The sequence below is a fragment of the Amblyomma maculatum genome, chromosome 11 (assembly GCF_055883805.1).
Source record: "Amblyomma maculatum isolate TAMU_Amacu chromosome 11, ASM5588380v1, whole genome shotgun sequence".
NCBI classification, from domain to species: Eukaryota; Metazoa; Arthropoda; class Arachnida; order Ixodida; family Ixodidae; genus Amblyomma; species Amblyomma maculatum.
Window position 1 is genome coordinate 157614248 of NC_139354.1, and position 25297 is coordinate 157639544.

Consider the following 25297-nt stretch of genomic DNA (forward strand, 5'->3'; position numbering starts at 1 on the left):
AGTTTCACATACGGACAGCACAAGGCCCGAAGAATGCTGCTACTTCTTTGGCAGGAGTGTCGCCTTCTACTGCAGCGCACTATGACAATGAAGCCAGTAAAGCAGGCAAAAAGTTCAGCAGAAGCCTAGAGCTACACGGACGAAAAATTCAGCAGCAGTCCTAAGCGCGCACACGCGTTACCCGGCAGGTAGGCAGTGAAGCGTACAGACGCCAAGAGTGCGCGTACGGCGCTACACGAACGAAAAATTCAGCAGCAGCCCGAAGCGCACACACGCAACGTTACCCGGCAGGTAGGCAGTGAAGTGCACAAGTGACGTTACCGGGCAAAAAAAGTTCAGCAGCAGAACGTCCACAAGCGCGGCGACAAAAGGCGCGCGCGCGCAGCACCCAACAGGCGGGAGGTGCAGGGAGTGATAGCCGCTGGCCGGAACAGCCCGCTTACTTCGTCTCTTCTGTCATTTGTCTCTCGCGGAGCCACCGCCCTGAGCAAACCCAAATACGCTGCCGGGAAAGAGGAAGGAGAGAGGTAGCCCGGCAAAAGAATGAGCACACCCTTACGCTTCGCTCTGTCGCGTTTTTCCCCTCTCGTTCCCACCAGTTCTCTCTGGTTCATTCACGCACATGGCTTGCAAACGTCACGTGCAGGAAACGATAACCGCAAATGCGCGCGCCTTCAGGGAATGGGCGCAGCGCTGCCCTAGCCGAACTGTCCCCTCTCATTACTTCCGCGCGTGGCTTGAAAACGTCACGCGACAAACGGCCGAGGGTGATGCGATCGTCACTGGGGAAGGCACTTTCCAGTGCGTGGTGCGGAGTTCGACATATCGAACAACCGGTGAAATTGAGTTCGATATATGACGCGGATTTTCTATACGTTTACACAGGATTTTCCGTGAGTTCGATATAACCGAAATTCGATATATCTGGGTTCGACTGTATAAGTAAAATCAATAACCCTGGAAACCTCGCACCCCATTGCGCAAAACACAAATGCAAGCCAGAATTTGAAGGAACCACCATCTTAGGCAGTTCAAAAGAAAGAAAAGAAAAAGAAATAATAGAAGCATTTCAGATATGGGAAGCTGGAGAAGACAAATGCGTAAGCACGCCATCAGTCATGCTGACTATTCATGAGATAAAGATAACAAAGGAGCGCAGACGCGTAGGGATGTGACACTGCCTGTTCAGTGAATTTGAGATTTCTTGAGATTTCTTGTATCAGAGAGTGCATGTGGACTGTTTTAAATGTAACCCTGTTATCAATAAACCTTAGTTGTCAGTGTGCACTTGTCCTGTGTACGTGGTTTCTGCCTTTTGTGTATCTGTGCATATCATAACGCAAAAATTCTTGAAATAGTAAACCAACTAGCCCCCATTGCTGCTTTGCTTTGATTACCTTAGTCTTCTGCATATTGAATTTCAAGCCTACCTTTCTACTTTTCCAGTCCAGGCCACCAATCATTCTTTGCAGTTCATCTCCTGAGTTACTTAGCAAGGCAATGTCATCAGCAAATCACAGATTACTGAGGTATTCTCCATCTACCCTTATCCCTAACTGCTCCCCTTCCAAGTCTCTGAATACTTCCTATAAGCAAGCTGTGAATAGTACTGGGGAGATCGTGTTGCCTTGCCTAACACCTTTCTTTATGGGGATTTCGTTACTTTCTTTATGGAGAACTATGGTTGCTGTGCAGCCACTATATATATCTTTCAGCACTTTCACGTATGGCTCGTCGACCCCCTGATTTCGCAATGCCTGCATCACTGCCGAGGTTTCTACTGAGTCAAATGCTTTTACGTAATCAATGAATGCTATGTAGAAGGGCTGGTTATATTCCGAACATTTTTCTATCACTTGGTTGATGGTATAGATATGATCGATAGCAGAGTACCATTTCCGAAACCCTGCTTGATCCTTTGCTTGATTGCAGTCTAAGGTTGTCCAGATTCTATTAGTGATTACCTCAGTAAATACCTTATATGTAACAGACAGTAAGCTGATTGGTATGTAATTTATAAGGTTCTTAGCGTCCCCTTTCTTATTAATGAGGATGTTTGCGTTCTGCCATGGTTCCGCCACCTTCGATGACACCAGGTCTTGTATATACAGGGTGGCCAGTTTTTCTAGCATGATATCCCCCCCCCCCCCCCCCACTTGTCCGTCAACAAATCTATAGTTATATGATCCTCTCTAGCTGCTTTCCCCCTTTTCGTAGTTTCTATTGATTTTTTAGCCTCGTCCTTCGTCACTTGTGGAACATCTGACTGTTTTTCCCCACCGCCAATCTCATTACGGTCCTGACTACTTTGGCTACTATAGAGATCAGCATAGAACTACTCGGCTACTTTGACTATCTTGTCCATATTCGTGATGATGTTGTCCGCCTTGTCCCTTAGCGCATACATCTGATTTTGCCTATGCCCAATTTCTTCTTCACCGCTTTAAGGCTTACCTCGTTCTTTACAGCATGCTCAATTTTCTCCATGTTATGCTTCCTTATATCGGCCTTTGTGCTTATTCATTAGCTTTGATATCCCTGCCAATTCTATCTGGTCTGTTAGACTGGAAGCTTTCATACTCTGGCGTTTCTTAATCAAACCTTTCATCTCTTCAGACAGCTTACTGGTATCCTCACTAACTATCCTGCACTATCCTAACTAGCGTACTCAGTAATGATATCTCTGAAATTATTGTTTATTGCTTCTAGGGTAATGTTGCCATCCTCGGCTAGAGCTGAATATCTATTCTGTAGCGAAATCCTGAACTCTTCTTCCCTCCCACTCTCTGATAATTCGTTGATGGGTTTCTTTCTTACTAATCTGTTGCGTTCCTTTTTCAGATTTAGGCTAATTCGGGACCTCACCATTCTGTGGTCACTGCATCGCACTTTCCCGATTACCTCTACATCTTGCATAAAGGCAGGGGTTGAACACCAGTGTGAGTTGAATTTCATTTTTTTTGTCTCCCTGTTAGGAGGACGGAAGTGCAAGATGCCGGGCTAGTTGGTACTGCATAATGAAATAAAACAGCGCAAGGAACGGGACGAAACACAAAGGAAAGGAAACAAGGACACAGGCGTTAGTCAGCGCCTGTGTCTTTGTTTCCTTTCCTTCGTGTTTCGTCCCGTTCCTTGCGCTGTTTTATTTCATTACCCCCTTAGGACTTTTCCATGTCAATTTCTTCCGTTTGCTGAAGAAGGTATTCATGATTCTTAAGTTATTGCGCTCTGCAAACTCAACTAGTAACTCCCCCCTGCTATTCCTAAAACCAATGCCATAGTCACTTACTGCCTGGTCTCTTGCCTGCTTTTTTCCTACCTTGGCATTGAAGTCGCCCATTAGTACAGTATACTGTGTCTTTGCTTTTCGCATTGCCAATTCTACATCTTTGTAGAAGCTTTCAACTGCCTGGTCATTATAACTACATGTAGGTGCACAGGCCTGTACAACCTTCAGCTTATACCGCTTATTAGGCCTAATTACGATGGTTGCCACCCTCTCATTAATACTATAGAATTCATCTATATTACCCGCTATATACTTGTTGACAAGGAAACCTACTCCTAGTTCTTGCCTCTCCGATAAACCTCGATAACACAGTACATGCCCATCCTTCAGTACAGTACATGCCTCATTCGGCCTCCTAACCTCCCTAAGCCCTTTGACATCCCATTTCATATCCTCTAGTTCCTCTAACAGCACTGCTAAACTAGCTTCTCTAGGTAGAGTTCTAGCGCTAAACGTTTCCAAGGTCAGTTTCCAATGGCGGCCTGTCCAGCGGAGCCAGGTATTCTTAGCACCCCCTGCTGCGTCACAGGTCTGACCGCTGCTGTGGTACGTTGTTCCGCAGCCGCTGGTGACTGAGGGCCGGGGTTTTAGAGGACTAATCATGGGAGATTGTGGCCAATTACAGCACCAGGGTGGCCAAATCCTGTTCTGGTGAGGGAGTGCGTTGCCGGAGGTGTTCACCAGCATCAGATCGCACCCCAAACCTATTTATGCAATTCCCTCGACACAGGGATTGTTTTTTTTTTTTATCCGGTGGAGAATTATGCGACACCGGAATTCAAACCCCGGTCCTCTTGCATGCAAGGCGGATGTTCTACCGCTACGCCACCACTGCACCTATTATAGGCATAGTCCACCTCAGTTTGAAAATCACTAAATTGGTCATAGTCAAATTAGGTCGCACACCAATACTGCTCGAATGTCAGGGGCGGCCCACCTAAACTCGTAAGGCATCAAACGGTGGCCTACTGAAATTTGGGGGTCGATATTGAATCTGTCATAGCCTGGTCAAACTTGAGGGGTTAAGAGGTTCAAATTTTGGGTGTGGCCAACATAACTTTAAAATGTACTACTGAACTGGCCGTATTCTATTTAAATTGACATCAATTTCGACGAAAATTGCACGCGGTGAAATTTCGTGCTTCAGAAAGCAAATTTACGGCTGTGCGCAGACACAAATTTCTGGGACACATGTGGATTCTTCGTTACATCTCGCTCGGTGCCAGATGTTCGCTGTCTGTGTCCATTTGTCACCTCCGCATAGCCGACAATGAGAGCTAAAAGCATTTCATGCGTAAAATGTTAGGTGATGATAGCGTGCCCTGATTACATTTGCCCGCAGCTGTACTACTGCTTATCCACAGCAACGGTGCTGCGCACCAAGGATTAATACGAAGTCCAGGACACATGTCTGGCATAATCTCACGTTTAGCTGGCGGCTTCCTGGGCATCGGCTGTTTTCGATGCAAGAAGAGCGATGGGAGGGCGTCGGGTTTCGATTTCTTTATGACACAGCTTTGGAGAACCGTGGAATGATCCTGCGCATTATTAAAACAATAACGCTATAAAACCATGCTCCTTTAAAAGAATAATGCTGCATTTTTGGCTCAAATTAACACAACAGCGAGGTTTTGCGTGCCTTCGGGGGCCTCACTGTTGAGTTTCTATGCGACAAAATTCTGTGCAACATTGCACGAGCGGGATTTCTCTACTCATTCATGTACCATGTCTTTGAGTGTCGCGGACAATGGTGTGAGCATTGGTGCTTGCGATCCGCGAGCTTCTTTTCCTTTCTTTAGAACACGAATATGAGTAAAACAATATGCTCGGTCTGCAAGTAAAACGTTCCATTTTTGCTTAAGAGCCGTCACTGCTTCGTTAAATGCAGTGATACACACAAAAGATGCAGTTGGCATACATTCATGACAAAGACAACGCCTCGGAAAGCATAACAGGGTCACTAATAACCAATGACATTTATTCGAGGTCAAATATGAAAACTGCAAATTTATTTATTTTATTTTGATCACACTGTTAGCCTCTTGTAGCAGATGTTACAGGAATGGGCAAAACTGAACACAGAGGTATACAGAAAACTAAAAACAGGCACAGGAAGTTCACGCTAAGTACAAGTCATTTTGGACACAAAACAGGTAAGCATTTATAGTGTTGGTGTGGCAGTGTATTTATGGAAAGAGTATTGTATAAAAGAAAAAGATGTAACGTCACGATTACACAAGGTTAATATTAAAAAGTAAAAATTCACCCAAGAAAATGATGACAGATATGTCACGTTAAGAATCAAAATGCATGATCCGTTTTCAGTTTCGATAGAAATACAGGAAGTGACGGGCTGCTAACTGTATCATTTGGTAATGCGTTCCGCTCCCAAAATGTCTGTGGAAAGAAAGAGTACCTAAATGTGTCACAATGAAATCTAATATCTGTTAAATGTTTAGAGTGTTTTGAACGCGTGTTTCTTGTCCACTTCCATTTTCCAATGTCCACTTTCAGATCTTGACTCAATAGTTGGCAGAGGAACTTCGGGCATAAGAAATCGGCTCGGGTACTTAGGGTGGGAAGACAAGGTTTATTAATGAGGTCCATAGTAGAGTCACGTCTGCGATACTTGTTATAAATAAATCAAACTGCCCATCTCTGGACACCTCCCCCCCCCCCCCCTTGTTTGGCGGTTAGTTGCTCCGTGTGTGGGAACTAACATATAATATTGTATTCAAGTATAGAGCAAGCCAAGGATGTGTAAGCCAGTAACTTTGTAGCGGGGGAAGCCAACAGAATTGATCGTTTGAGGGAGAAAAGTGCAATGAGGGCTTTATTTGTTATGTACGAAACCTGCTTACTCCACTTTAGGTCAGATGAAAAATGCCACCAAGGCATTTGAATTCACCCATTTCAGTACTGTGTCATTAATTGTATAAGCGAAATTAGACGGGCTTTTGTTCCTCGTCACTGACATACATACGGTTTTCTCTGAATTAATGATCGTCTGCCAATTTTTACACCAGTTTGCTACATTAGTCAATGCATTGTTTTTAGAAGAATATGGTCGTTATGGTCCCTAATTTCTTTGTAAATAATGCAGTCATCTGCAAACATGCGAACGGTGGCATCTATGCTATGGGATATATCATTTATGTACAAGAGTAAAAAAACAGGTGCAAGTACACTGGGGTTCCCCGGAGGAAACTTCGACGTAGTTGGAAGACTGCCCTTCCTGCTGGACAAATTGACATCATTTTTTTTTAAAGATGTTAGACCAACTAGCCCGGCAACATGCTTTATTGAAATTGACATCGGCCAGATAGATATGATTTTATCCACTTTGTTATATTATTATTTCCTAGGATGTTATCAAGTTTATATTGTAATTTTGGGTAAGATACGCGGTCGGAAGCTTTAGAATGATCGAGAAAGATTATGTCAATTTGTCCGCGCTTGTCAATGGATGATGTCAGGTCATGAATAATTTCTATTAGTTGCGTGGTAGCAGACAAACCCTTCCTTAAGCCGTGTTGGTTGGGATTTAATATGTTACGTCCTTCGACAAAGGTGACAATGTGCTTAAGAATAATATGTGCTCAAGTATTTTACAAAAAATGATGCGCGGGTACATGACACTTAGCTGGGGAGAAAAATGAACGAATCGCACACAGCGCGTGGCAGCATACCAGGTTAGGAATGAGAAATTGCTCACTTACCTCACAGAGCGGCGACCACGATGCTGCGTTGAAATCTGCCCGGCCGATACGGTGAAGCCAAACCCTCCGTGCCGATGGTATTTTGAATAATCGCTTGCCATTATGCTCATTTGTACTGCACCAGAAAGCGCAGCAACCCGGCATTTCAAACAAAATACTTCTATGAGCAGCGCGAAAGAGGCGCAAACCGCAAGAAAAAACACATGATATCAGCCGTGCTGTAGCCGCGCGCGCGTTGTTTGCACCGCTGGCAATGAAATATACCTTGGGCAATGCCGCTCTCCCGCTGGTAAGAGTATCGTTAGCGCGCTTGGCGCCAATAATTGTTTTGTGGTTTCCAAAAAACTTTCAGCAAAACATTGTTGATTGACTAGGTTGAAAAAATACTGCACTTTAAAAGAAAACAAACTATTTTATGTAGTTTTTGAAATTGTAATACATGATTGAACAGATCATTGCTTTTTAGCATCTGGTTTTTGCATCTAAGCGATGCTTCTGCCATCTGATGTAGGCGACGTAGTTTAACATGATAATTTTGGTCAATTTGGGCTAGTTGGTGCGAATCTATACTGCGAATCTAAGCAAAGCCTCCTAGGAGGCTTTGATCTAACACACTGAACTATCGAAAGACAGACACAAAAGGAGTACGCGGGTTGAGAACAGGGACAGCGCTGGCGATGTAGGTTCGCAGTGCAATGTGCCTCACAGCAGGCAGTTTGACAGCGTTTTTGTCCCTAGATAGCGCAGCGCTAGGTATAATCTGCTGAACCTGCAACAAGGTTGGCCAATAATGATATTCTCTTCTACGTTGGCCCGGTGGCTTGACTGCAGCTTCTCGTATTTTATTCATTATTCGTGGGTGGTGTCATCGTAACGCTAAGGTAACGCCGGCAAAGGAAGGGTGCAGCGGCGGCCGTCAATCCGTGTTGTGTGGCGCCTGTCGCGAAGTCAGCTGTTTTCTAGTCGGCGACGATGACGTGTGCGTGAAGCAGCCGAGGCGGCGAGGCCCACAAAAATGCGGGAAGCCGGCGTCAGGTGTCTGCCAGTCAACGTCGTCGGCAGCGTAGCGTGCGCCTTTGGGGCAGCCTTCTCTCTCTGCGTGTTCCAACAGCAGCTCATGGCTTCGCTCTACCTGACTGTGATCGTTGTAGTTCTGGCCTGCTACGCTATCCAGCGTGCCTCCCTTCCGCGCGTCGACGACGCGCTTGCCGCCGAAGTGATCCTGGGCAGCCAACCGGACGATGGCGAGCCGCCGCTGCCGCTCGTGTTCGCGCATCGCGGCGGCGGCCACGACGCTCCCGAAAACACTCTGGCCGCCATCCGCGAGGCCAAGCGCAATCATGCGTCTGGCATCGAGTTTGACCTCTCCTTCACGCACGACAGCGTCGCCGTACTATTCCACGACGAGACGCTCGAGCGCACCACGGACGGCGAGGGCTTGCTCGCGGCCACCACCTTCGAGGCTCTGCGCCGGCTGGATGCCGCCAGCAAGCATGCGTTCGCGGAGCGCTTCCGCGGCGAGCGCGTGCCTACGCTCGAAGAAGGCGTCGAAGAGTGCCTGCGCCTCGGCCTGAGGCTCATCGTGGACGTCAAGGAGTACGACCACCGCGCCGTCGCACTCGTCGACGAGCTTTTCCGCAAACGGTCCGAGCTCTACCGGCGTGCGCTGGTCGCCTCCTTCTACCCGCAGTTCATCTACGCGCTGCGGCGCCAGAATCCCGCTATCGTGACGGCGCTCACATGGAGACCAGGGTTCGTCGCCTATGAGGACGTGGAGAACCTGCGGCCGCGCTTCAAATCTTTCGTCAAGCACTGGATCGCGCGCGTCGGAGACTGGCTCCTGGAGCGCGCTTTGCACGGCGGCGTGCTGCCGTACCTGACGGGCGTCTCGGCCGTGCTGGTGTCCAAGAACTCGCTGAGCGCCGAGTACGTGCGCTCGTGGCGCGATCAGGGTCTGCACGTGATCGCGTGGACGCCCAACCATCCGGCCGAGAAGGAGTTCCTGCGAAAGGTGCTGCGAGTGCCCATCATCACCGACACGCTCCGACACGCCTGAGCACTGCAAAGAACATAACAGCTGCCAGGATTTCACACAGTAGGGAAGCTATGAACTCATTGTATGATGATCGCCATAGTGACATATATGCAAGAACAAAGGCCAGTGGGTTACAGCGATCCTTGATAGCTACAGCCAGTAGACAGTATTGTGATCTTGCCTTATGCAAAATACCCCGACAAACTCAGTAGATTCTTTAATCTGTCATGTAAATGTTTTTGCATAGAGGAGGCCAGCGCCTCCTGTATACTGTCAGTGCCTGGCAAAAGGAGCGCAGAAATAAGAGCCGACCGTCGGCGCTATTACGGCTTTTCGACGCCACGCGCCGTCACCAGAGTAGGATCAATTAAGGTCGTGCCGGCGCTTATGGATACGCTAGCCGCGTGGTTCGTTCTTCGGTTTTTCGACTGCATTTCTACTTTATCAAGTACGATAAAAACGTATTTAAAAAGGACCCCTGAAGCAACGAGCAGACGCATGTGTTGTATTGTGCAATGCGCTAGCGCGTCGTCTGCGGCGCCGATGTGAGAGCGCGCGCCTGCTCAAATCAAGGCTTCTAAAATTGTTTCATAACCGTTAGGTGCCCGATCCCGCATTCATTCTTTAACGTTTTTGAGAGTTAGATTTGTCGCCAGTGAAAGGAAGTCAGACCTGGTGCCAGAAAATTTGGATATGTGCCCTGTTTTTTCATCATTTCAGAATTTAAAGCAGGTTAAATTGTGATGGTAAAAATAACAATGTACTTCCTACAACGCTATCCTCTGTGTGCGGACAGACGCGGTGATTAGAATCTGTAATCGCAGTGTCTACAGCCTACGTGGTATGTGCAAAAATTAACTTCTGCTGTCATTGCTGTCAGTTATGTAACTATCTGCATGCAGATATCACTATGCAAAGAGGATTATTTGTTTAAGATTAGTGAATTGTGAGTCAGAACATCATTGCTCGAAAAAAATAAGCATTCACTGTGGAGGCTATAACTCCCACAGGCTGTGGAACTTACTGCATCCTTTAAAAATGAAAATACCTGGGGCGGTATTACAGAACTGCGTTCATTTCGGGACGCTTTGTGATTGGTGGTAGAATCTGTAGTCGCAGTGTTGGCTCTTAACTTCAGCCTACGTGGTACATGTGAAAAATGTGTCCCGCTGTCATTGCTGTCAGTTTGGTAACTGACAGATGTATGCTGCATACAGATGTATGCAGATATCACTATGCATTCCGAGGCTTTGAGCCTCGGAATGGAACGCAAAACTACACACTGGAAGTGCGTATCAGGTGACGTAAAAGCGTTCAATTTGCGTCCACTTTCTGTTATACCGGCCCTGGTGATATATATATATCACCAGAGCCCGTATAACAGAAAGTGAACGCAAACTGAACGGTATAACAGAAAGCGACATATACGGCGACTTCTCGATCGTCTTTTTTCTCGTTTCTTTTTTCATTGTGTGTGTGTATATATATATATATATATGCCATCTTCACAGTTTCACATACTTTAGAGAAAGGGGCTTTTTTGCGAAGTATTTAACTGCTTCATGCTTATTGGTGACATTGAATGCGTAGTTGCAGAGGAGTGGACGCAGGAAGCGAACTGATATAAGAGTCATGAGCTTATGCCTGTGCTTTTCACTGCGATCGCTCTTGCACATATTAGCAGTTTTAATGCACAAAGAGCAGGGACGGCATACTTCACTAATGCAGTCAGTGGCTTCTGCAAGGTCGGAGTTTCCTGCAGTGCACGGTCAGCAAAAGCTCCTAAAGGGTCAAAAACAAAGAGAAGCTAATCCAACTGATAGAGCAACCCACCTCCTGACTGCGGGTGAATTGAAGGAGGGGTTGGTTGCTAACCAGCTTCGTACACAAAGTAAGGCAGACCTTGCAATTCATCTGCTCGCCTACAACTCGTGCAATGTAACCGCCTACATAAACTGTAGCCTATCTGAAGTGATGGCAGGGGTTGTTCGACACAATACGGTGAGTTCGATTCCGTATGATTCTGCAACTTTTTATTCCTTTGCTTTTTGGTAATTTTTGCTTTAGAACCACAACACCAACGCCAGCTTTTTTGCAACATGTGCACGTAAAACACGGATGCAAATTTCTCACTGTTAACCTGACCGGACAGACTGCATGCGGAACACGGGCATGCAATAGCCCTCGAAAAAAGCACGAATGTAATCAAATTAAATGTAAGTTTCACATTGGCGGCATGATCGGACAGACCGAATGCGGAATATGTACTTACAAAAGCTTGAGAAAAGCGCAAATACAGTCAAACATGAATGCATGCACGCGAGGAAGTTTTTTACTGCGCGCAGCCAATCTCCGTCGGATATTCTACTCATACAGTACCGTCTGTGGAGAGCGTTCTCCCAGGCACAGAAAGTATAAAAGAGGCGCTCGCTTGACTGGACGACAGATAAGAGGTCGTTCCAGGTGCCGCTGCTGCTCCTGTCATTTGCAGCTCAATTGTCTCTTTAAAATATAACTTGAAGGATATGTGCGGGGTAATTATTGCAAAATGCAGATTATGGAGCATTCGCCTCATGGTGTACTGAGGATGTTGATATCATTCACATGATATATATTTATGCATGTGTCCAAGAGTTCAAAGGTATTCTTTAGGCTTCTTATTTGTCATTGACAGTTCTGCCTATGAAGTGACATTGCTTGTGCATCCAAATTATAAACGGCATAGTGCCATCTGAACATATTTGTGTTAAACCTGTGCCACGCATACAAAAGACAAGTGCTTGACATGTAACTTTGTTAACTTGTTTCTGATAAACTTCTGCGGGAATCCTGTCACACTGTCATTTTCAAAGGCGATTGAATCGATAGCCTTTGAGGCTTTCAATTGCGATTGAACTCGGAGTTGCCCAGCTGCTACCCGGCAACACTTGAAGGCTATTAACATAGTTCTGAAGTTTGGCGTGAAAATTTTGTGCCGCCACTATCGTTAGTTTCAATTTTGCTTAAAGATATAAATATATTTTATAAATGCAAAATAAAATATGACTGTCATCTTTCTTTTAGTAACTGCAGAGTTTTTAGTTCTTTTCATTGTGTTTGCTTTTCTCAGCAGTGCAGCTTACAGTGGTAGAGAGTGCAAAAATAATGTGGCTTAATAAAGAGCGATGCTATATTTAAATTATTACACACTAATATTTTACCACATAAATGAAATATATGAAATAACGCTTGTTCATGTTTTTGTTTCGCAAACACGCTGTGTATGAGAGTGCGCATGGCACTTCTCGGGTCAGCACTAGCAACCTTGCGCGACGTTCGAAGACCTTCGAGATCTCGATAGTATTCTGAGCTGTTCCGTTGACTCGATAGACTATCAACTCAATGGCCATTGAAAACACACGTGTGGCATCGTTCAAAAGCCTTTGAAATGCCCATGTGACAGTGGTATTAAACCAGTGGAAGTATGCAGGCACATTGAATTGCACTCCAGCTCTCCACTCTACTGAATTTTGTGAACTTATTACATGATGTGTATTAGTGCCGTCAAGCCACTAAAGCAGGTTTGCCCAATGCTAAACGGCGCTCATGAGCATAATGTCTTCTCAGTGGTGTCTGTATTTAAAATTAGAATTATCTTTGAGAAAAACTGCTGCTTTTTGCTGACAGGCTGAAAAAACTAGGACAATGCCTCGTGTCTTTAAATCGCAACTCCGGCATTTCTTCAACCTGCCTGGATTTTATTGCAATTTTCACTTTACGTTGACCTGAGTTTTCTGCTTATTTGTACCAGATTTTGCACTGTTCTGTTGCAGGGCAAATTAACTTTTGAACATTCCCAATTGTTGGCATCTTCATGACCAACCTTGGGCATCCACCATAAGTGGATGTCTGCATCCACTCTGCGCTGGCTGCAGGACAAAATTCTGAGCTTGCCTTTTGAGTCGTGTCAGGCAAACACTTACAATGCCCAGTTTAGCAAAGATTGTGCGGGTGTACCTGTAATTTGCCTGGCCTGTCTCGATGTCATAGGTTGGTTGAAACCTACTTTCGGCTTTGATTTCAACATTCTTGCTTTTCAGCATACTTCTGCTAGGTATTTCTAAGAACGTTCTTTTTGTACTATGGATGGGGGATATTGAGGAATGTGATGAGATTACGAACTCAGAAAGTTAAAAAAAGCCCCCGGACTTGCCCTTTAAGGCCAAGATGTCTCAGGGTCAATGGATCCTGTCAGTGGTTACACCTGTCCTCACCCACAGTCATTATGCAAAAGACCACAAGACATGCAGACAAAGCTTCGCTTTAACCAACCCTGACAAATGTACCTCTGTGGCCTAGCATGCTTTACGCACAACCCAAGGGTAAAGGGTTTGAATGCTGACCAAGCACCCTGTTATTTTTACTGGAATTTGTTTACTTTGTATAGTTACATACCTCATTGACGTACAAGTTATGTTGCAGTCTTCTGTGCATAATTTTTGCAATATTTTAATCACTTTTAGTTCTTCCGCTGCATGTTTGACATCATACTCTTTTGACGCGACACCAAACATCGACAGGATAGAACCACCTTTTCCTACGAATGAGACCCTTAACCCTATCCTTTTAAAGGTGACCACAAACTCTTGTGTTGGCATGCATGCCAGCAGTGTCAGTCATAACTGATTGTTGAAACAGCGCTGTTTGCAAAGAACATGCTGTGGATGTGCCTCGTTTGGCTGAAAGCTATGAATGAAACATTTTTCACTTGGAAGATGGTTGGTTCTAACAAAATTGAACAAATTGCATGCTTTTCTCTCTGAGAAACATGAATTTAGGTATCTGACACATCAAGAATGATTAAGGCAACTCATTAGCCCTTAGTGGCATTAAAACAAGCATTATTTTGGTGACCTTGTATGGAGTGTTACAAGAGTAGTGAGGCAAGACAAGAATGTTGCTAAATGAGGCATATGCATACAACTGAGTCTGCTTTTCAATGTATGAGCTTGCTGAAGGCCATTTTTGGTGTCACTCTACTGTGATGTTGTATAACCACCCAGTCAATTTTAACCAGACTTGCTGCATGTGTAAGCAAAAATTTAAGAGCATATTATGTTTCAAGCCCACATAAAAGGGAGTTGAGCTTATTTAGATATACTTGCAAGATATAGATATCATTTTCAACAACTGAAGGCACAAGGGAATGTTAGTTTCTCTTTTTTATTGCATTCTTTTTATCATGACTTCTTTTTCATTTGATAAGGGAACGAAAAGTTAATTTGGACATGGATGAAATTAGACAGTTTGAGGTGTGAATTTCAGTGTAGCCCTCGGTGTTCTGTAGTTGTTTAAATACATCTGCACCATTTCATTATATTAAGCAGACACAAGGACAAAAGTACAGATTTATTTTTTGAACCTTTCTGTTTGCATAATGTTTATCCAGCTGCACCTAAAACACACAAAAGCTTTATAAGCTGATACCGCTAACCTAAAATTATACTGGCAAGATTTACATATCAGCGTTATTAGAGTTTATCTCAGTGATGTAACTTCCAAAACTCCCATAGCCCCTGCATAATAATTTCACATATACTGCAATATAGGATGTCTATTTTAGCTCAACAAGTTTCCTTGCCAGATTTGTTTTATCTGCAAAGCTGAAGATGCTCAATTCCTGATTGTGCAGGTTCTGCAAAATTTATCTGTTAGAATTGGTCCAAAGTTGGAATTGTGCTACCAGCAGTCATGCAATCTGAGTTCCTCCATTTGGTGAAGGAGGCACCTGACAGCAGCGTTTCTGCCTTCTCCAAATCTTTAAATATAGAAACCATGTAGGCCCGAGCTAAAGCCCTCTGCACATTATTGCAGCAGTAGTGATTCCAAACAACATGATCTTCCAGTCAGAGCTTCTTGACCATATCGTGTGAGAAACTTCAGTTCACAGGCTGGCTTTTCTTGTGAGCACTTTGTGGAGGTTAGGAAATGTTATCAGTGAACAATTAAAGCTACTGCCATGGGTTGCCATTTACTTGAGTAGTGCTGGAACACGTTGCTTGTTTTATTTATTAATTGTCCTTTTGGACTGCTTTGTCAGTTCACATTATTCGGTGCATCCTAACTGATTTTGCTGTCAGGCATGGTTTGTCTTGCTGCCCACAGGTGTTGTGGCACTTCTAGCCTAAAGCCTATCTTGTTAGTTGCCCTTTGCAGTGAATCCTGTCTACTTAGCTTGAGAATGAAGCACAGTGGCTCTAATGCTGCTAGCTCTTTCATTTTAATAAATGTGGCAGCTTCTTGAGCAGCTTCATGTGCTAGCAGCGAAGCCAAATTAGTCCTGGCTGGCGCACTTTCACACCGGTGATCTCGACGGGACCTCTGAGGATGAATGTCAAGGCTGAAATGGCCTCCAAGAGTGCCAGAGCCCTTTCACCCGTGGAGCTGTTTCAACTTTCACTAACTTGCATTATTCATATCAATGAAAGAGTAAGGGGTTTCAGTGTCCATGTCTCTGCAAAACAGCTTGCTTTTTTTTGCAAATACTGTTTTTTGGCTTTCATGATTAATTTTTTCATTGTCAATACAAAGTTGTGCAGATATGATCCAAATTGTTTTGTTTTTATTTGATGTAATGTGCCACTTTACAGCGTTGTCATGTTTTGCCGTCAATCATTTGCATGTTTTGTATGGCCCTTCATCTCGGGGCACTCACCTGCAGAATATCGCGAAATGAATGCATAAATGTATGTCGTTTAATGTACTTAAAAAGTTGAGCAACTTCCGCTTTATTCAGAACAGTCTACAATCACCCATCAAAACAGTACCATTCTGTTTTTGTTTTATTTGGCTAAGCTACTGCTCTTCGTTGTCACTATACTTTTGCTGTCTGAATGTTGCCATTGTTAAAGTTAAGCCCCATTCTTCAAGGGGCTTTTTAGCTGAAAAATTGGCGGAGTTTAAAGGCCCATTGTCCGCCCTCCGGTCGAAAATATTTTTTTCCCGGTGTCTGTGAAACTTCGCCCCTAGAATGCAAGGCCGCAAAATGTTCTCGAAAAGAGTAACTAATAACGTGCAGTTACAGCCACCGTAATCACCCTATTCTGTCATGCTTCTCTCCTTCCGTTCCCTCGCAAAGGTTTTTCAGTCTCCTGCCCGAGATCGTGTAGCCTAAAATACCTTGATAATTTGAAAGTAGCGACTTTCTGTGAAATATGCCGCCGCGCCACGCACCCTCGCCGATCCTCCTCTCTCACCTCTCCCATCGGACGGTGATTGGCTCCGCGGGCGGTCTTCGGGAAAAGCGTGCGATAAGTTCGCTCTCTTTGTGTTTTCTTTTTTCGTCGGTGACATTTTTTGGGCAGCCGCCGCTGCTACGACCGAGCTCCTCGACATTGCTCGCTTGCACTTCACGTTATTCGCGCTCCTTTAGTGCAGCACTATGCCCAGTTGCTGCGCATTTCAATTCCCAAGCCGGCGTGAAAAAGGCTTTGTTCTTTTCGCGATTCCGAGCGGCAAGAAAGACACCAGTGGCTGCACAACATCGGCCGCAAGAACTTTACGCCGACAGACTGCCCGTCTCTGCGAAGTACTGTGCATTTCTTCCAAGCGACTGCGTATACTGAAACTGCATGCAAGCGCATCACTGATCTGACAATCTCACTTAATTCACTGATCATTTTGCGTCGTTATGCGTGTTATTGTTTTCACTTCATGGTTCCACTCAACGTGCTATAATAGCGACGGCTGATGCATGCAATGCGCATACATTCGCATACAGTACCCGCTTTAATTTCTGAACCTAGATCTCGCTTTTCAACGATAGCGCGTGCAATGAGGGAGATTATTGAGCATTAATAGCCTTATATCGCAGGAAAGTGTGTAGAGAACTCCACAGTACGTGTCCGCAAAACTATATATCCGCACATCAAAAATTTCTCTTTAAACCCTTAAAATTTGACGTCTGAATCTGGCGAAAATTGGTGTCTAACTTAACTTGAATATGGCGAATTCAGTGGTTACGTCCAAATTTCGGGACCTCCCGCAAAGTGCAGCCACAGGAACCCTCTGAATTTGACCTCATCCGAATGTGGCCAAAATCGATGTCTAACCTATAATTTGGGTATGGTGAATTCAGTGAAGTCGAATCCAAATTTCGGTGGTCGAGAGGGCCAAATGTTTGGGTGCGGACACTTTCCTTGGATGACAGGAAATCGGTGCGCGGATCTTTAGCTCTCGGTTTCGGCTCGACGTCACCTCAAGGTCGCCGACAACGGAAGCTAAAGGCGTTTCATGCTTAATAGAAAAAAGATCATATTTGTCCTCAAGCCGCCGCGAAAATTCTCAACTACAAAAACGATTAAGCCGTTGCATGTGCACTGCGCGGTGCCAAGCGCAGATTGAACCTTAATGAAAAATTTTAGGACGGCCATCAAAGCAAATGTCCCAGCTTGTTCCCAGCAAACATCCCACTACTAAAACTCCACTTGTGAGCAACTTTATCATAAACTGTACTTCCGCGAAAATTAGCTCGAGGTGAATCTAAATTTAACTAACAATTGGTATGCTGAAAATATTCTGGAATGTTCAAATATATTGTAAATATTAAGCTTCATATACTATGCCGTGTTGAGACAGACGGCATTGAAAAGTCAAAAGGAATGTGAGATGTATGCAGCAATGGTTTTATTCGTGCCACAAGCGCTCCTAATTGGCACTTTGATTGCGCGTACGAGGCGTTAATTTATGTGGCCCGTGGTAGTCAAGCGTGTCGCATGTCTTACTCGTGACTGTATTCAATAACAGAGTGGAAAAGGCGCGAACTTAAGAGCGCGCGCATGTGCCAGCCAGCCCGGACGGCGAGCGAGCGATGCCCCAAAAAGCGTGCCATGTGCAGCGCGCGCAGCCGACGGGCGAGGATATTAGAGGAGGAAAACACCGGAGTGGAGGAGAGTGTCGCTACTTTCAAATTATCGAGGGACTTTCCTCCGCAAGACAAATTCCCCTTCCTCCTCCGCGTTTGGCGGGAGGTGGGGAGTGGCTCTCCGCGTGCGCGAAAAAAAAAAAACGGGGGAGGGAGCGCGCGCCGCTGGATTCAGTCTGGCCGTGGCGAGGGTAAAGCGCGCAGCGAGCGGTGGACACCTAGGGTGCCTAAAGCCCCTTGATGTTTTGAAAGTAGCGACACTCTCCTCCTTCGCGGCGCATTCCTCCTCGTTTCTCCTCGCCCGCCAGCCGCCCGCGCTGCACACGGCACTCTTTTTCACCCAAGCGCCCGCCGGCCAGCCGCGCCTTTGAAAGCTGGCGTGCTTCTTAAGCACCGTTTACAGCTTCGGTAGTGAAAGTAATTCTCATAAACGGTTACCCAAGCGATTAGAATGCTGAGAAAAAATTCTGTGGATTTTTTTCCTTTTTTTAAGGCACTTAATTTCTAAATATTTCCCAGAAGAAGACATTCTTCTGCGGGTGTCATTTACGAAAACCGTCTCTGAAAGGAGATGTGATGTTTTGCGGCGTATAATCAACTAAGTAGTGCTCCAGGCGTAAGTTAATGCGTATTAAGCTTATCAGTGCAAGACATCTCACGGTTTGCTAGTGTTTATGGCGGCGTACAATAAATTAGTTGTAAGTGCTGTGCAAGACGATGTGTTTAGTTTCCTGATGTGAACGCAGGTGCATGCAGTGAGATGTGCGGCGCAGAAGTGATGGACTTAAAAAAATTTACAAAACTGACAGTTCAAAACACAACACAAAAAGCAAGCACAATTGTACAAAAGCAATATCACGCTATGAATGAATCGGTTTTAGTGCGGCTGAAAAATGACCAACACAGTACCAAACATGAACTGCTTACGATTTCCAGACATGTAATGAAGCCGATGCTACGTGGTGCAAGGGCCAGCACATTATTTGAAGCCGAAACTCTCCAGTAAAAGGAAGTTCAACGCACGGAACGCAGTTTTCTTTAACGTTTATTGTCTCTCCTTCACCCTTTGTGGACGTTCTGAAGTTTTTTTTTTCTTGGTGCACTTTACCATTGAGCCCCTTCAGTTTTATGTTACAGTAAATTGAAAGCGGATTGAAATAAAAAAAAGTCTTTTCTGTTGTGAACAAAATTTATTTCGACATGAAAAGCGAAATCCTCACGTTAGATATTAACTACACAGTGGCTGTAAAATTTTAAAATTTATCCCAGGCAGTGGCTTGCTGCTTATGAAAGATATTTGTTTTAAAAGTATCACATAAAGGTCCTTTGCTTCGCAAGCAATGAAGCGTCTACACATCATTTAATGCTTGAAACAGCAACGCGCATGCCAATGCTTTTACTGGCACATTTGGAACTCTCAATAGAAGATCTTTTAGCCGCTTCACTTTTCACTAAAATTTCCATGCGGAGTTTGTCGAATATTTTAACAATGTCATCAAGTAAGTCATGGCAAGAAGGAAAGCATGTCTGCGAGGTTACGCTTTGGGTAATGGCTTTTTGCACCTCCGACTCATGTACAGAATTACGGATTAGCTTTTCCTTATTAGTGCGGAAGTAGTTCTCTGCTATTTTTATCACTTCAATCACCCCTTGCGATGGAGTGGTCAAAGACTGCTGGTTCTTTGAAAAGTTTTTGAGCTCTATCAGCGTCATAGAGCTGTCTCGTTCAATCAGAGAATTATAGCAATTCTCACACTGTACTCGCTTCACAAGTTTTGAAGAAACGTAGCCTGCTAGGTACGTTAATGACTGCTCTATTTCAAGGCTCAGGTCAAGAATATCATCGGGCGCTTGAATAGCATCTGTGTCGCTTCTTGCTTCACTTGTGTCGCGTAAATGTAATAGTAAATAACCTTCCTCCTCGGAGTAGCTTCCTGATTTGCTACGCTTCAAAAATTGACCTAGTGTTGCGTTCCTTAAGCTACATTTAAACTCATATAGTCTCGGGATGGGGTTTTTGGCGCGTAATGTAGAGAAAGAAAGACAACGGGCCGATGGCGGGATGGCGCCATCGGCCCGTTGTTTTTTCTTCAGCTTTAATTTCTTTCTCAATCAAATCATTACAAGACTGATTCAGCTCACTGTAAACTACTATAAACATTACAAACAAAACATCCCCATGCGTCCACCTTGGAATCGTAGACTGCTCCCTCCTTTCGTTGTACCTAATTAAGGTGATTATACAACACCCGAACGTAGTTCACTGGCTACTTCAGCTCATATCTCGTGATTCCAGATTAAGGAACACTCCTTCCGTAAATTTACTAAAAGAATATTTCTGCATGGATTACACCTCGTCTAGTAAACTTGGGAAAAGCGGGAAAGTGAGAGAGGTGCCTTACCTCGCACACAACGCTGCTTCTTGTCGGCACAAAGTTTTTTCTCCCGATATAATGAAGCCATTGCTTCGTCTTCAAGCGATCCCGCTTTCCTTGAGGTACCATGAAAACTGCATAGCCATCCTCAGGCCGGTTTGAACAGTTATATGCGCAACACTGTGGCATTTGGCGAGCGCGCCGCAAAGAAAAACAACGTGCGCAAGGTCTCCTTTGCTTGAGTGGGTGAAAAATGGCGCGCGAAGAACGAAAAGCTTCACAAAGAATGCAAAAAGCGCGCGTGTAACCATGGCGACCCCGGGGACAGCCAGAGTGACCAATTAGCGCGAAGCGGAACGCGCCGCGCGTCTGCGCGCGGCGTCGCGCAGAGATCTGAATCCGAGTAGGTGGCGAGGAGGTGAGGAGAGGAGGTGATGCTGCGGCGGCAAAGTACAAAGCGTGGCGGTACTTTCTCTTTATCGAGGGACTTTAAGGGTGCCTCGATGCGCTCCCGCTCTCCCCGTCAGTCAGCGAGACGGACCAATGAACGTCGTTCTCGAGAAGTGCGTCATTGCTGTGGCTCGACGGGCCAGCGCAGGAAACGGGGAAGCTGGCTTCCCGAAGGAGAGCATGAGAGAGCTTTGATTAGTATTTTCGTTGCTTTGCGGCGCGCGTGTCACTATGGCATTTTGCCCAGACTATCTTCGGTACCTGATCGAAACACTGGGCTCCTTTGCTTAAAAGGTCCTTCCCTGGACAATGGCCCTTTAAGCATGGCTTGAATCTAATGATAAGTAAAAGCTCTGAGTGTTGCAGTGATAGCCTCACAACTCTGTTTTTCGATCCGCCGTTTTTTCATAATTTAAATAGTAAATTGCTTTAAAGGTATACTGATTAAAAAAATTGCCGCCGAGATTTCCAGCGCAGATGGTAGCTATTGCATTGGGAGCGACCGAAACAATCAACTTTATGAACATAAATCAGCGGAAAGTAAGTGTTTTAATGAATATTTCTCAAATAGCCGCACCTAGAGGGCTCCTGTGAAAGCTCTGACAAAACCGGATGTCACGTCACATTTACCTGCCTCCCTAGCCACCCCTATCGCGAGCGGTCGCACCTGTTCATTTTTCCGTTCCCTCATGGCACTCAAAAAACGCACGGACAAACGTGTTTTTTTTTTTATTTGCTGTTTCGTGTTCCTATGTACAATCATGGCCGGGCTAAAGGGGAGAGCGCGCTCTTACGGCCTGCGAGCCGGACGAGGGAACAATAGGGTGCTTTCTCGACGGCTGGTTGCCACGCTTGCTGAGTGGGGGCGCTTAGACCCAACTCAACCTCAACACAGATAAGACCTCTTATCTAAGACCTTAGATAAGACAGATAAGACACAGATAAGATAAAGACCTCAACACAGATAACCGAAACCAGGAGCCAACAGTTGGGAGAGGGAGAGAGAAGGCCAGGTGCTTATCGCCGGAGATTCTAACATGAACAGGTGCAAGCGAGATATCTTCGAACGTGTAAGGGGTGATAAGAGAGTGTTGGTTGGAGCCTTCCCAGGGAGAACAATGAGGGCAGTGCTAAAAGAGAGTAAAAATAGGCTGTTGAAGAATTCCGCAGAGCGAAGTATGGTAATAGTAGCCGCGGGTCTAAACAATGTCTTAAATGGTGACCCTACAGGAGTGGTGGAAAGTTTAGCTAAGGGAGTTGACGAGATCAGGGAGATAACAAAGCAGACGCAGATAGTTGTATGCACAGTGCCAGAGGTGCTAGGATTGAACGGAAAGATGGAAAAGGACGTGGTGACAGTTAATCAGGACATAAGAAAGTTAAGCCTGGAGAAGCGTTTCGAAGTGGTTGAGGTAAACAGGGAGGTACATAAAGCAGGTTTTGGTAGGGCTTTATAGCGATATGGCATTCATTTTAACAGAAGGGTCGGAGCAGAGATCGGCTGGCTCTTGGCAGGCAGGGCTCTAGCTTTTTTAGGGGGTCCGCGAGGACTCCGTGCACAGAGGTAGTTAGAAGTGAAGCAGAAGAAAGTGTAATAATGGAGGCTGAGCCCCCAAAAATGGCAAAGAGTAGGTCGAGAAAGAAAAGTACAAAAAAGAAATTTAACACTAGGATCAGCTACATAAACATGCAAGGAGGTAGAAAAAGAGCGAAATGGCTAGAGATAGAACAGCAGTTGAAGGATGACAAAATAGGTGTGTACGCTCTTTGCGAGACTCATCTCAGGGATCTAGAAGATCCGCCGTTTATAGAAGGCTACGTCTGGGAAGGGTGCAACAGAACGAGAACGGAAAGGGTGGAGGGGTAGGTATGTTGATACACCAGGGAACAAATTGGCAAAGAATTAAATCATCTTGTAAAGAACATATCTGGGTTTCAGGAACCATTGCCGGCATAAGGACATGGCTAGGGGTAGTTTATTTAGGAACAGGACATCAATGCAGGCAAGAAAACAGGGATCTTGTTGAATGTCTCAGTGACGATATAAGCCAGTTTGGAAACGGGGCCAATATTATTCTGCTGGGGGACATGAACGGCCACATCGACGATCTGGATGGATACACGGATTGTAACGGGAAGCTAATGCTAGATTTCTGCGAGCGACACGATCTAGTTATAGTAAATAGAGAAACTAAATCATCATCATCATCAGCCTGATTATACCCACTGCAGGGCGAACGCCTCTCCCATATTTCTCCACTTAACCCGGTTCTGTGCTAGCTGCATCCATCTGACCCCTGCGAACTTCTTAATCTCATCCGCCCACCTAACTTTCTGCCAACACCTGCTACGCTTTCCTTCCCTTGGAATCCAGTTTGTTACCCTCAGCGACCATCGGTTATCCTCTCTTCGCACTATATTACCTGCCCATGTTAATTTCTTCTTCTTAATTTCTACTAGAATGTTGGTAACTTGAGTTATTTCTCTGACCCACTCTGCACGCTTTCTATCTCTTAATGTTACCCCTACCATTTTTCGTTCCATAGCCCTCTGGGTTGTCCTCAACTTAAGTAGAACTCTCTTGGTTAGCCTCCACGTTTCAGCCCCATAGGTGAGTACAGGCAAGATGCAACTGTTGTATACTTTCCTCTTGAGCGATACCGGTAAGCTGCTAGTCATAATCTGCGAGTGCTTGCCAAATGCGCTCCATCCCAATCTCATTCTTCTTGTTATTTCCTTTTCATGGTCCAGATCTGCGGTTACTACCTGTCCTAAGTAGACATATTCGCCTACTACTTCCAGCACTTCGCTACCTAATGTAAACTGCTGTTCCTTCCCGAGGCTGTTAAACATTACCTTAGTCTTCTGCATATTGATTTTAAAGCCTACCTTTCTACTTTTCCTGTCTAGGTCATCAATCATTATTTGCAGTTCATCCCCCGAGTTGCTTAGCAAGGCAATGTCATCAGCAAATCGCAGATTACTGAGGTATTCTCCATCTACCATTATCCCTAACTGCTGTCATTCCAAGTCTCTGAATACTTCCTCTAAGTAAGCTGTGAATAGTACTGGGGAGATTGCGTCTCCTTGCCTAACACCTTTCTTTATGGGAATTTTGTTACTTTCCTTATGCAGAACTATGGTTGCTGTGCAACCACTATATATATCTTCCAGCACTTTCACGTACGGCTCGTCTTTTCACAATGCCTGCATCACCGCCGAGGTTTCAACTGAGTCAAATGCTTTTTCGTAATCAATGAATGCTATGTATAAGGGCTGGTTATATTCCGAGCATTTTTCTATCACCTGATTGATGGTATGGATATGATCGATAGTAGAGTACCGTTTCCGAAACCCTGCTTGATCCTTTGCTTGATTGCAGGCTAAGGTTGTCCTGATTCTATTAGCGATTACCTTAGTAAATACCTTATACGTAACAGACAGTAAGCTGATTGGTCTGTAATTTTTAAGGTCCTTAGAGTCCCCTTTCTGATGAAGGCCAAATCACGTGGGAATTCCACAACAGGCAGACGACCATTGACTATTGTCTAATGTCGCAGGAAATTTATAGCAAGGTCACAAAAATGGAAATAGGCGAAGAAGGGGAGTGTAGTCTGGGAAGTGATCATAAACGTATTAGTCTGCAGATGGGGCCCTTGATGAAAAGAGAAATGGAACTTAGACAAAACGTAAACGCAAAATTAAACGACGATCAAATAGCGCAGATAGCAGCAGACATAGAGGAAGCAATAGAGAAAAGCCCCATGGAAGACTGGGATTATGAACAGATAGAACTACTCATAAGGAGGAAAATTCAGGAGGTTAAAGTAGCAAACCGCTGGAATGGAAAGAGGAAGCCACGGAGCTGGTGGAATAAGGAAATGAGGGAAGCTATTGAACAACGACGGGCTGCTTCAAGGGAACACCGAATGGCAAAGAAAGCACAGGCTTCTCAGGAGGAAATCGACCAAAAATGGGAATCATATCGACAAAAGAAACTTCAAGTGCAGGCCCTCGTCCAAAGTAAAATAAGACAGTCCACCGATCGCTGGATGGCTGATATACACGATGCCTCTAGAGGTGGAGCAAGAAAATTCTGGAACCATACAAGCTGGCTAGGGAAGAAGAATCAAAGAAAGCAAGATCGGATTCAAGATAACGAGGGAAATTGTTTAAAGGGAGACAACGCAGTGAACTACATTACATCAGTTATAGCCGAGTCATTTAAGAGCGACGATAGGGTAATCGCAAATCAGGAAGCAACACATGGTAGCAGAATACAAAGCACCTTGGAACTGACCAATCTAAACTGAAAAAAAGGCAGAAAAAAATATTCCTAAAAACACATCTACAGGAATAGATGGAATTCCGATCAAGCTGATTAATGAACTCGGTCCAAAAAGTAAGGAAACGTTGTTAAAAGCTTTGGAAACAGTCATAACGAATAAGCAAATTCCGGACAGCTGGCGGCAGAGTAAAATGAATTTGATTTATAAAGGGAAAGGAGAAAGGATGCACATAAAATAC

At 44.9% G+C, this 25297-nt stretch overlaps 1 protein-coding gene across 1 annotated transcript; it reads left to right on the plus strand.

Annotated features, from left to right (window-relative positions):
* The first annotated feature begins 7780 nt into the window (after positions 1 to 7780).
* Positions 7781 to 13796, plus strand: LOC146175257 (glycerophosphodiester phosphodiesterase 1-like). The gene has a single exon (XM_084584691.1). It carries the CDS (start codon positions 8024 to 8026, stop codon positions 9062 to 9064), a length of 1041 nt encoding a protein of 346 aa, XP_084440817.1. The 5' UTR covers positions 7781 to 8023; the 3' UTR covers positions 9065 to 13796.
* Positions 13797 to 25297: the final 11501 nt, after the last annotated feature.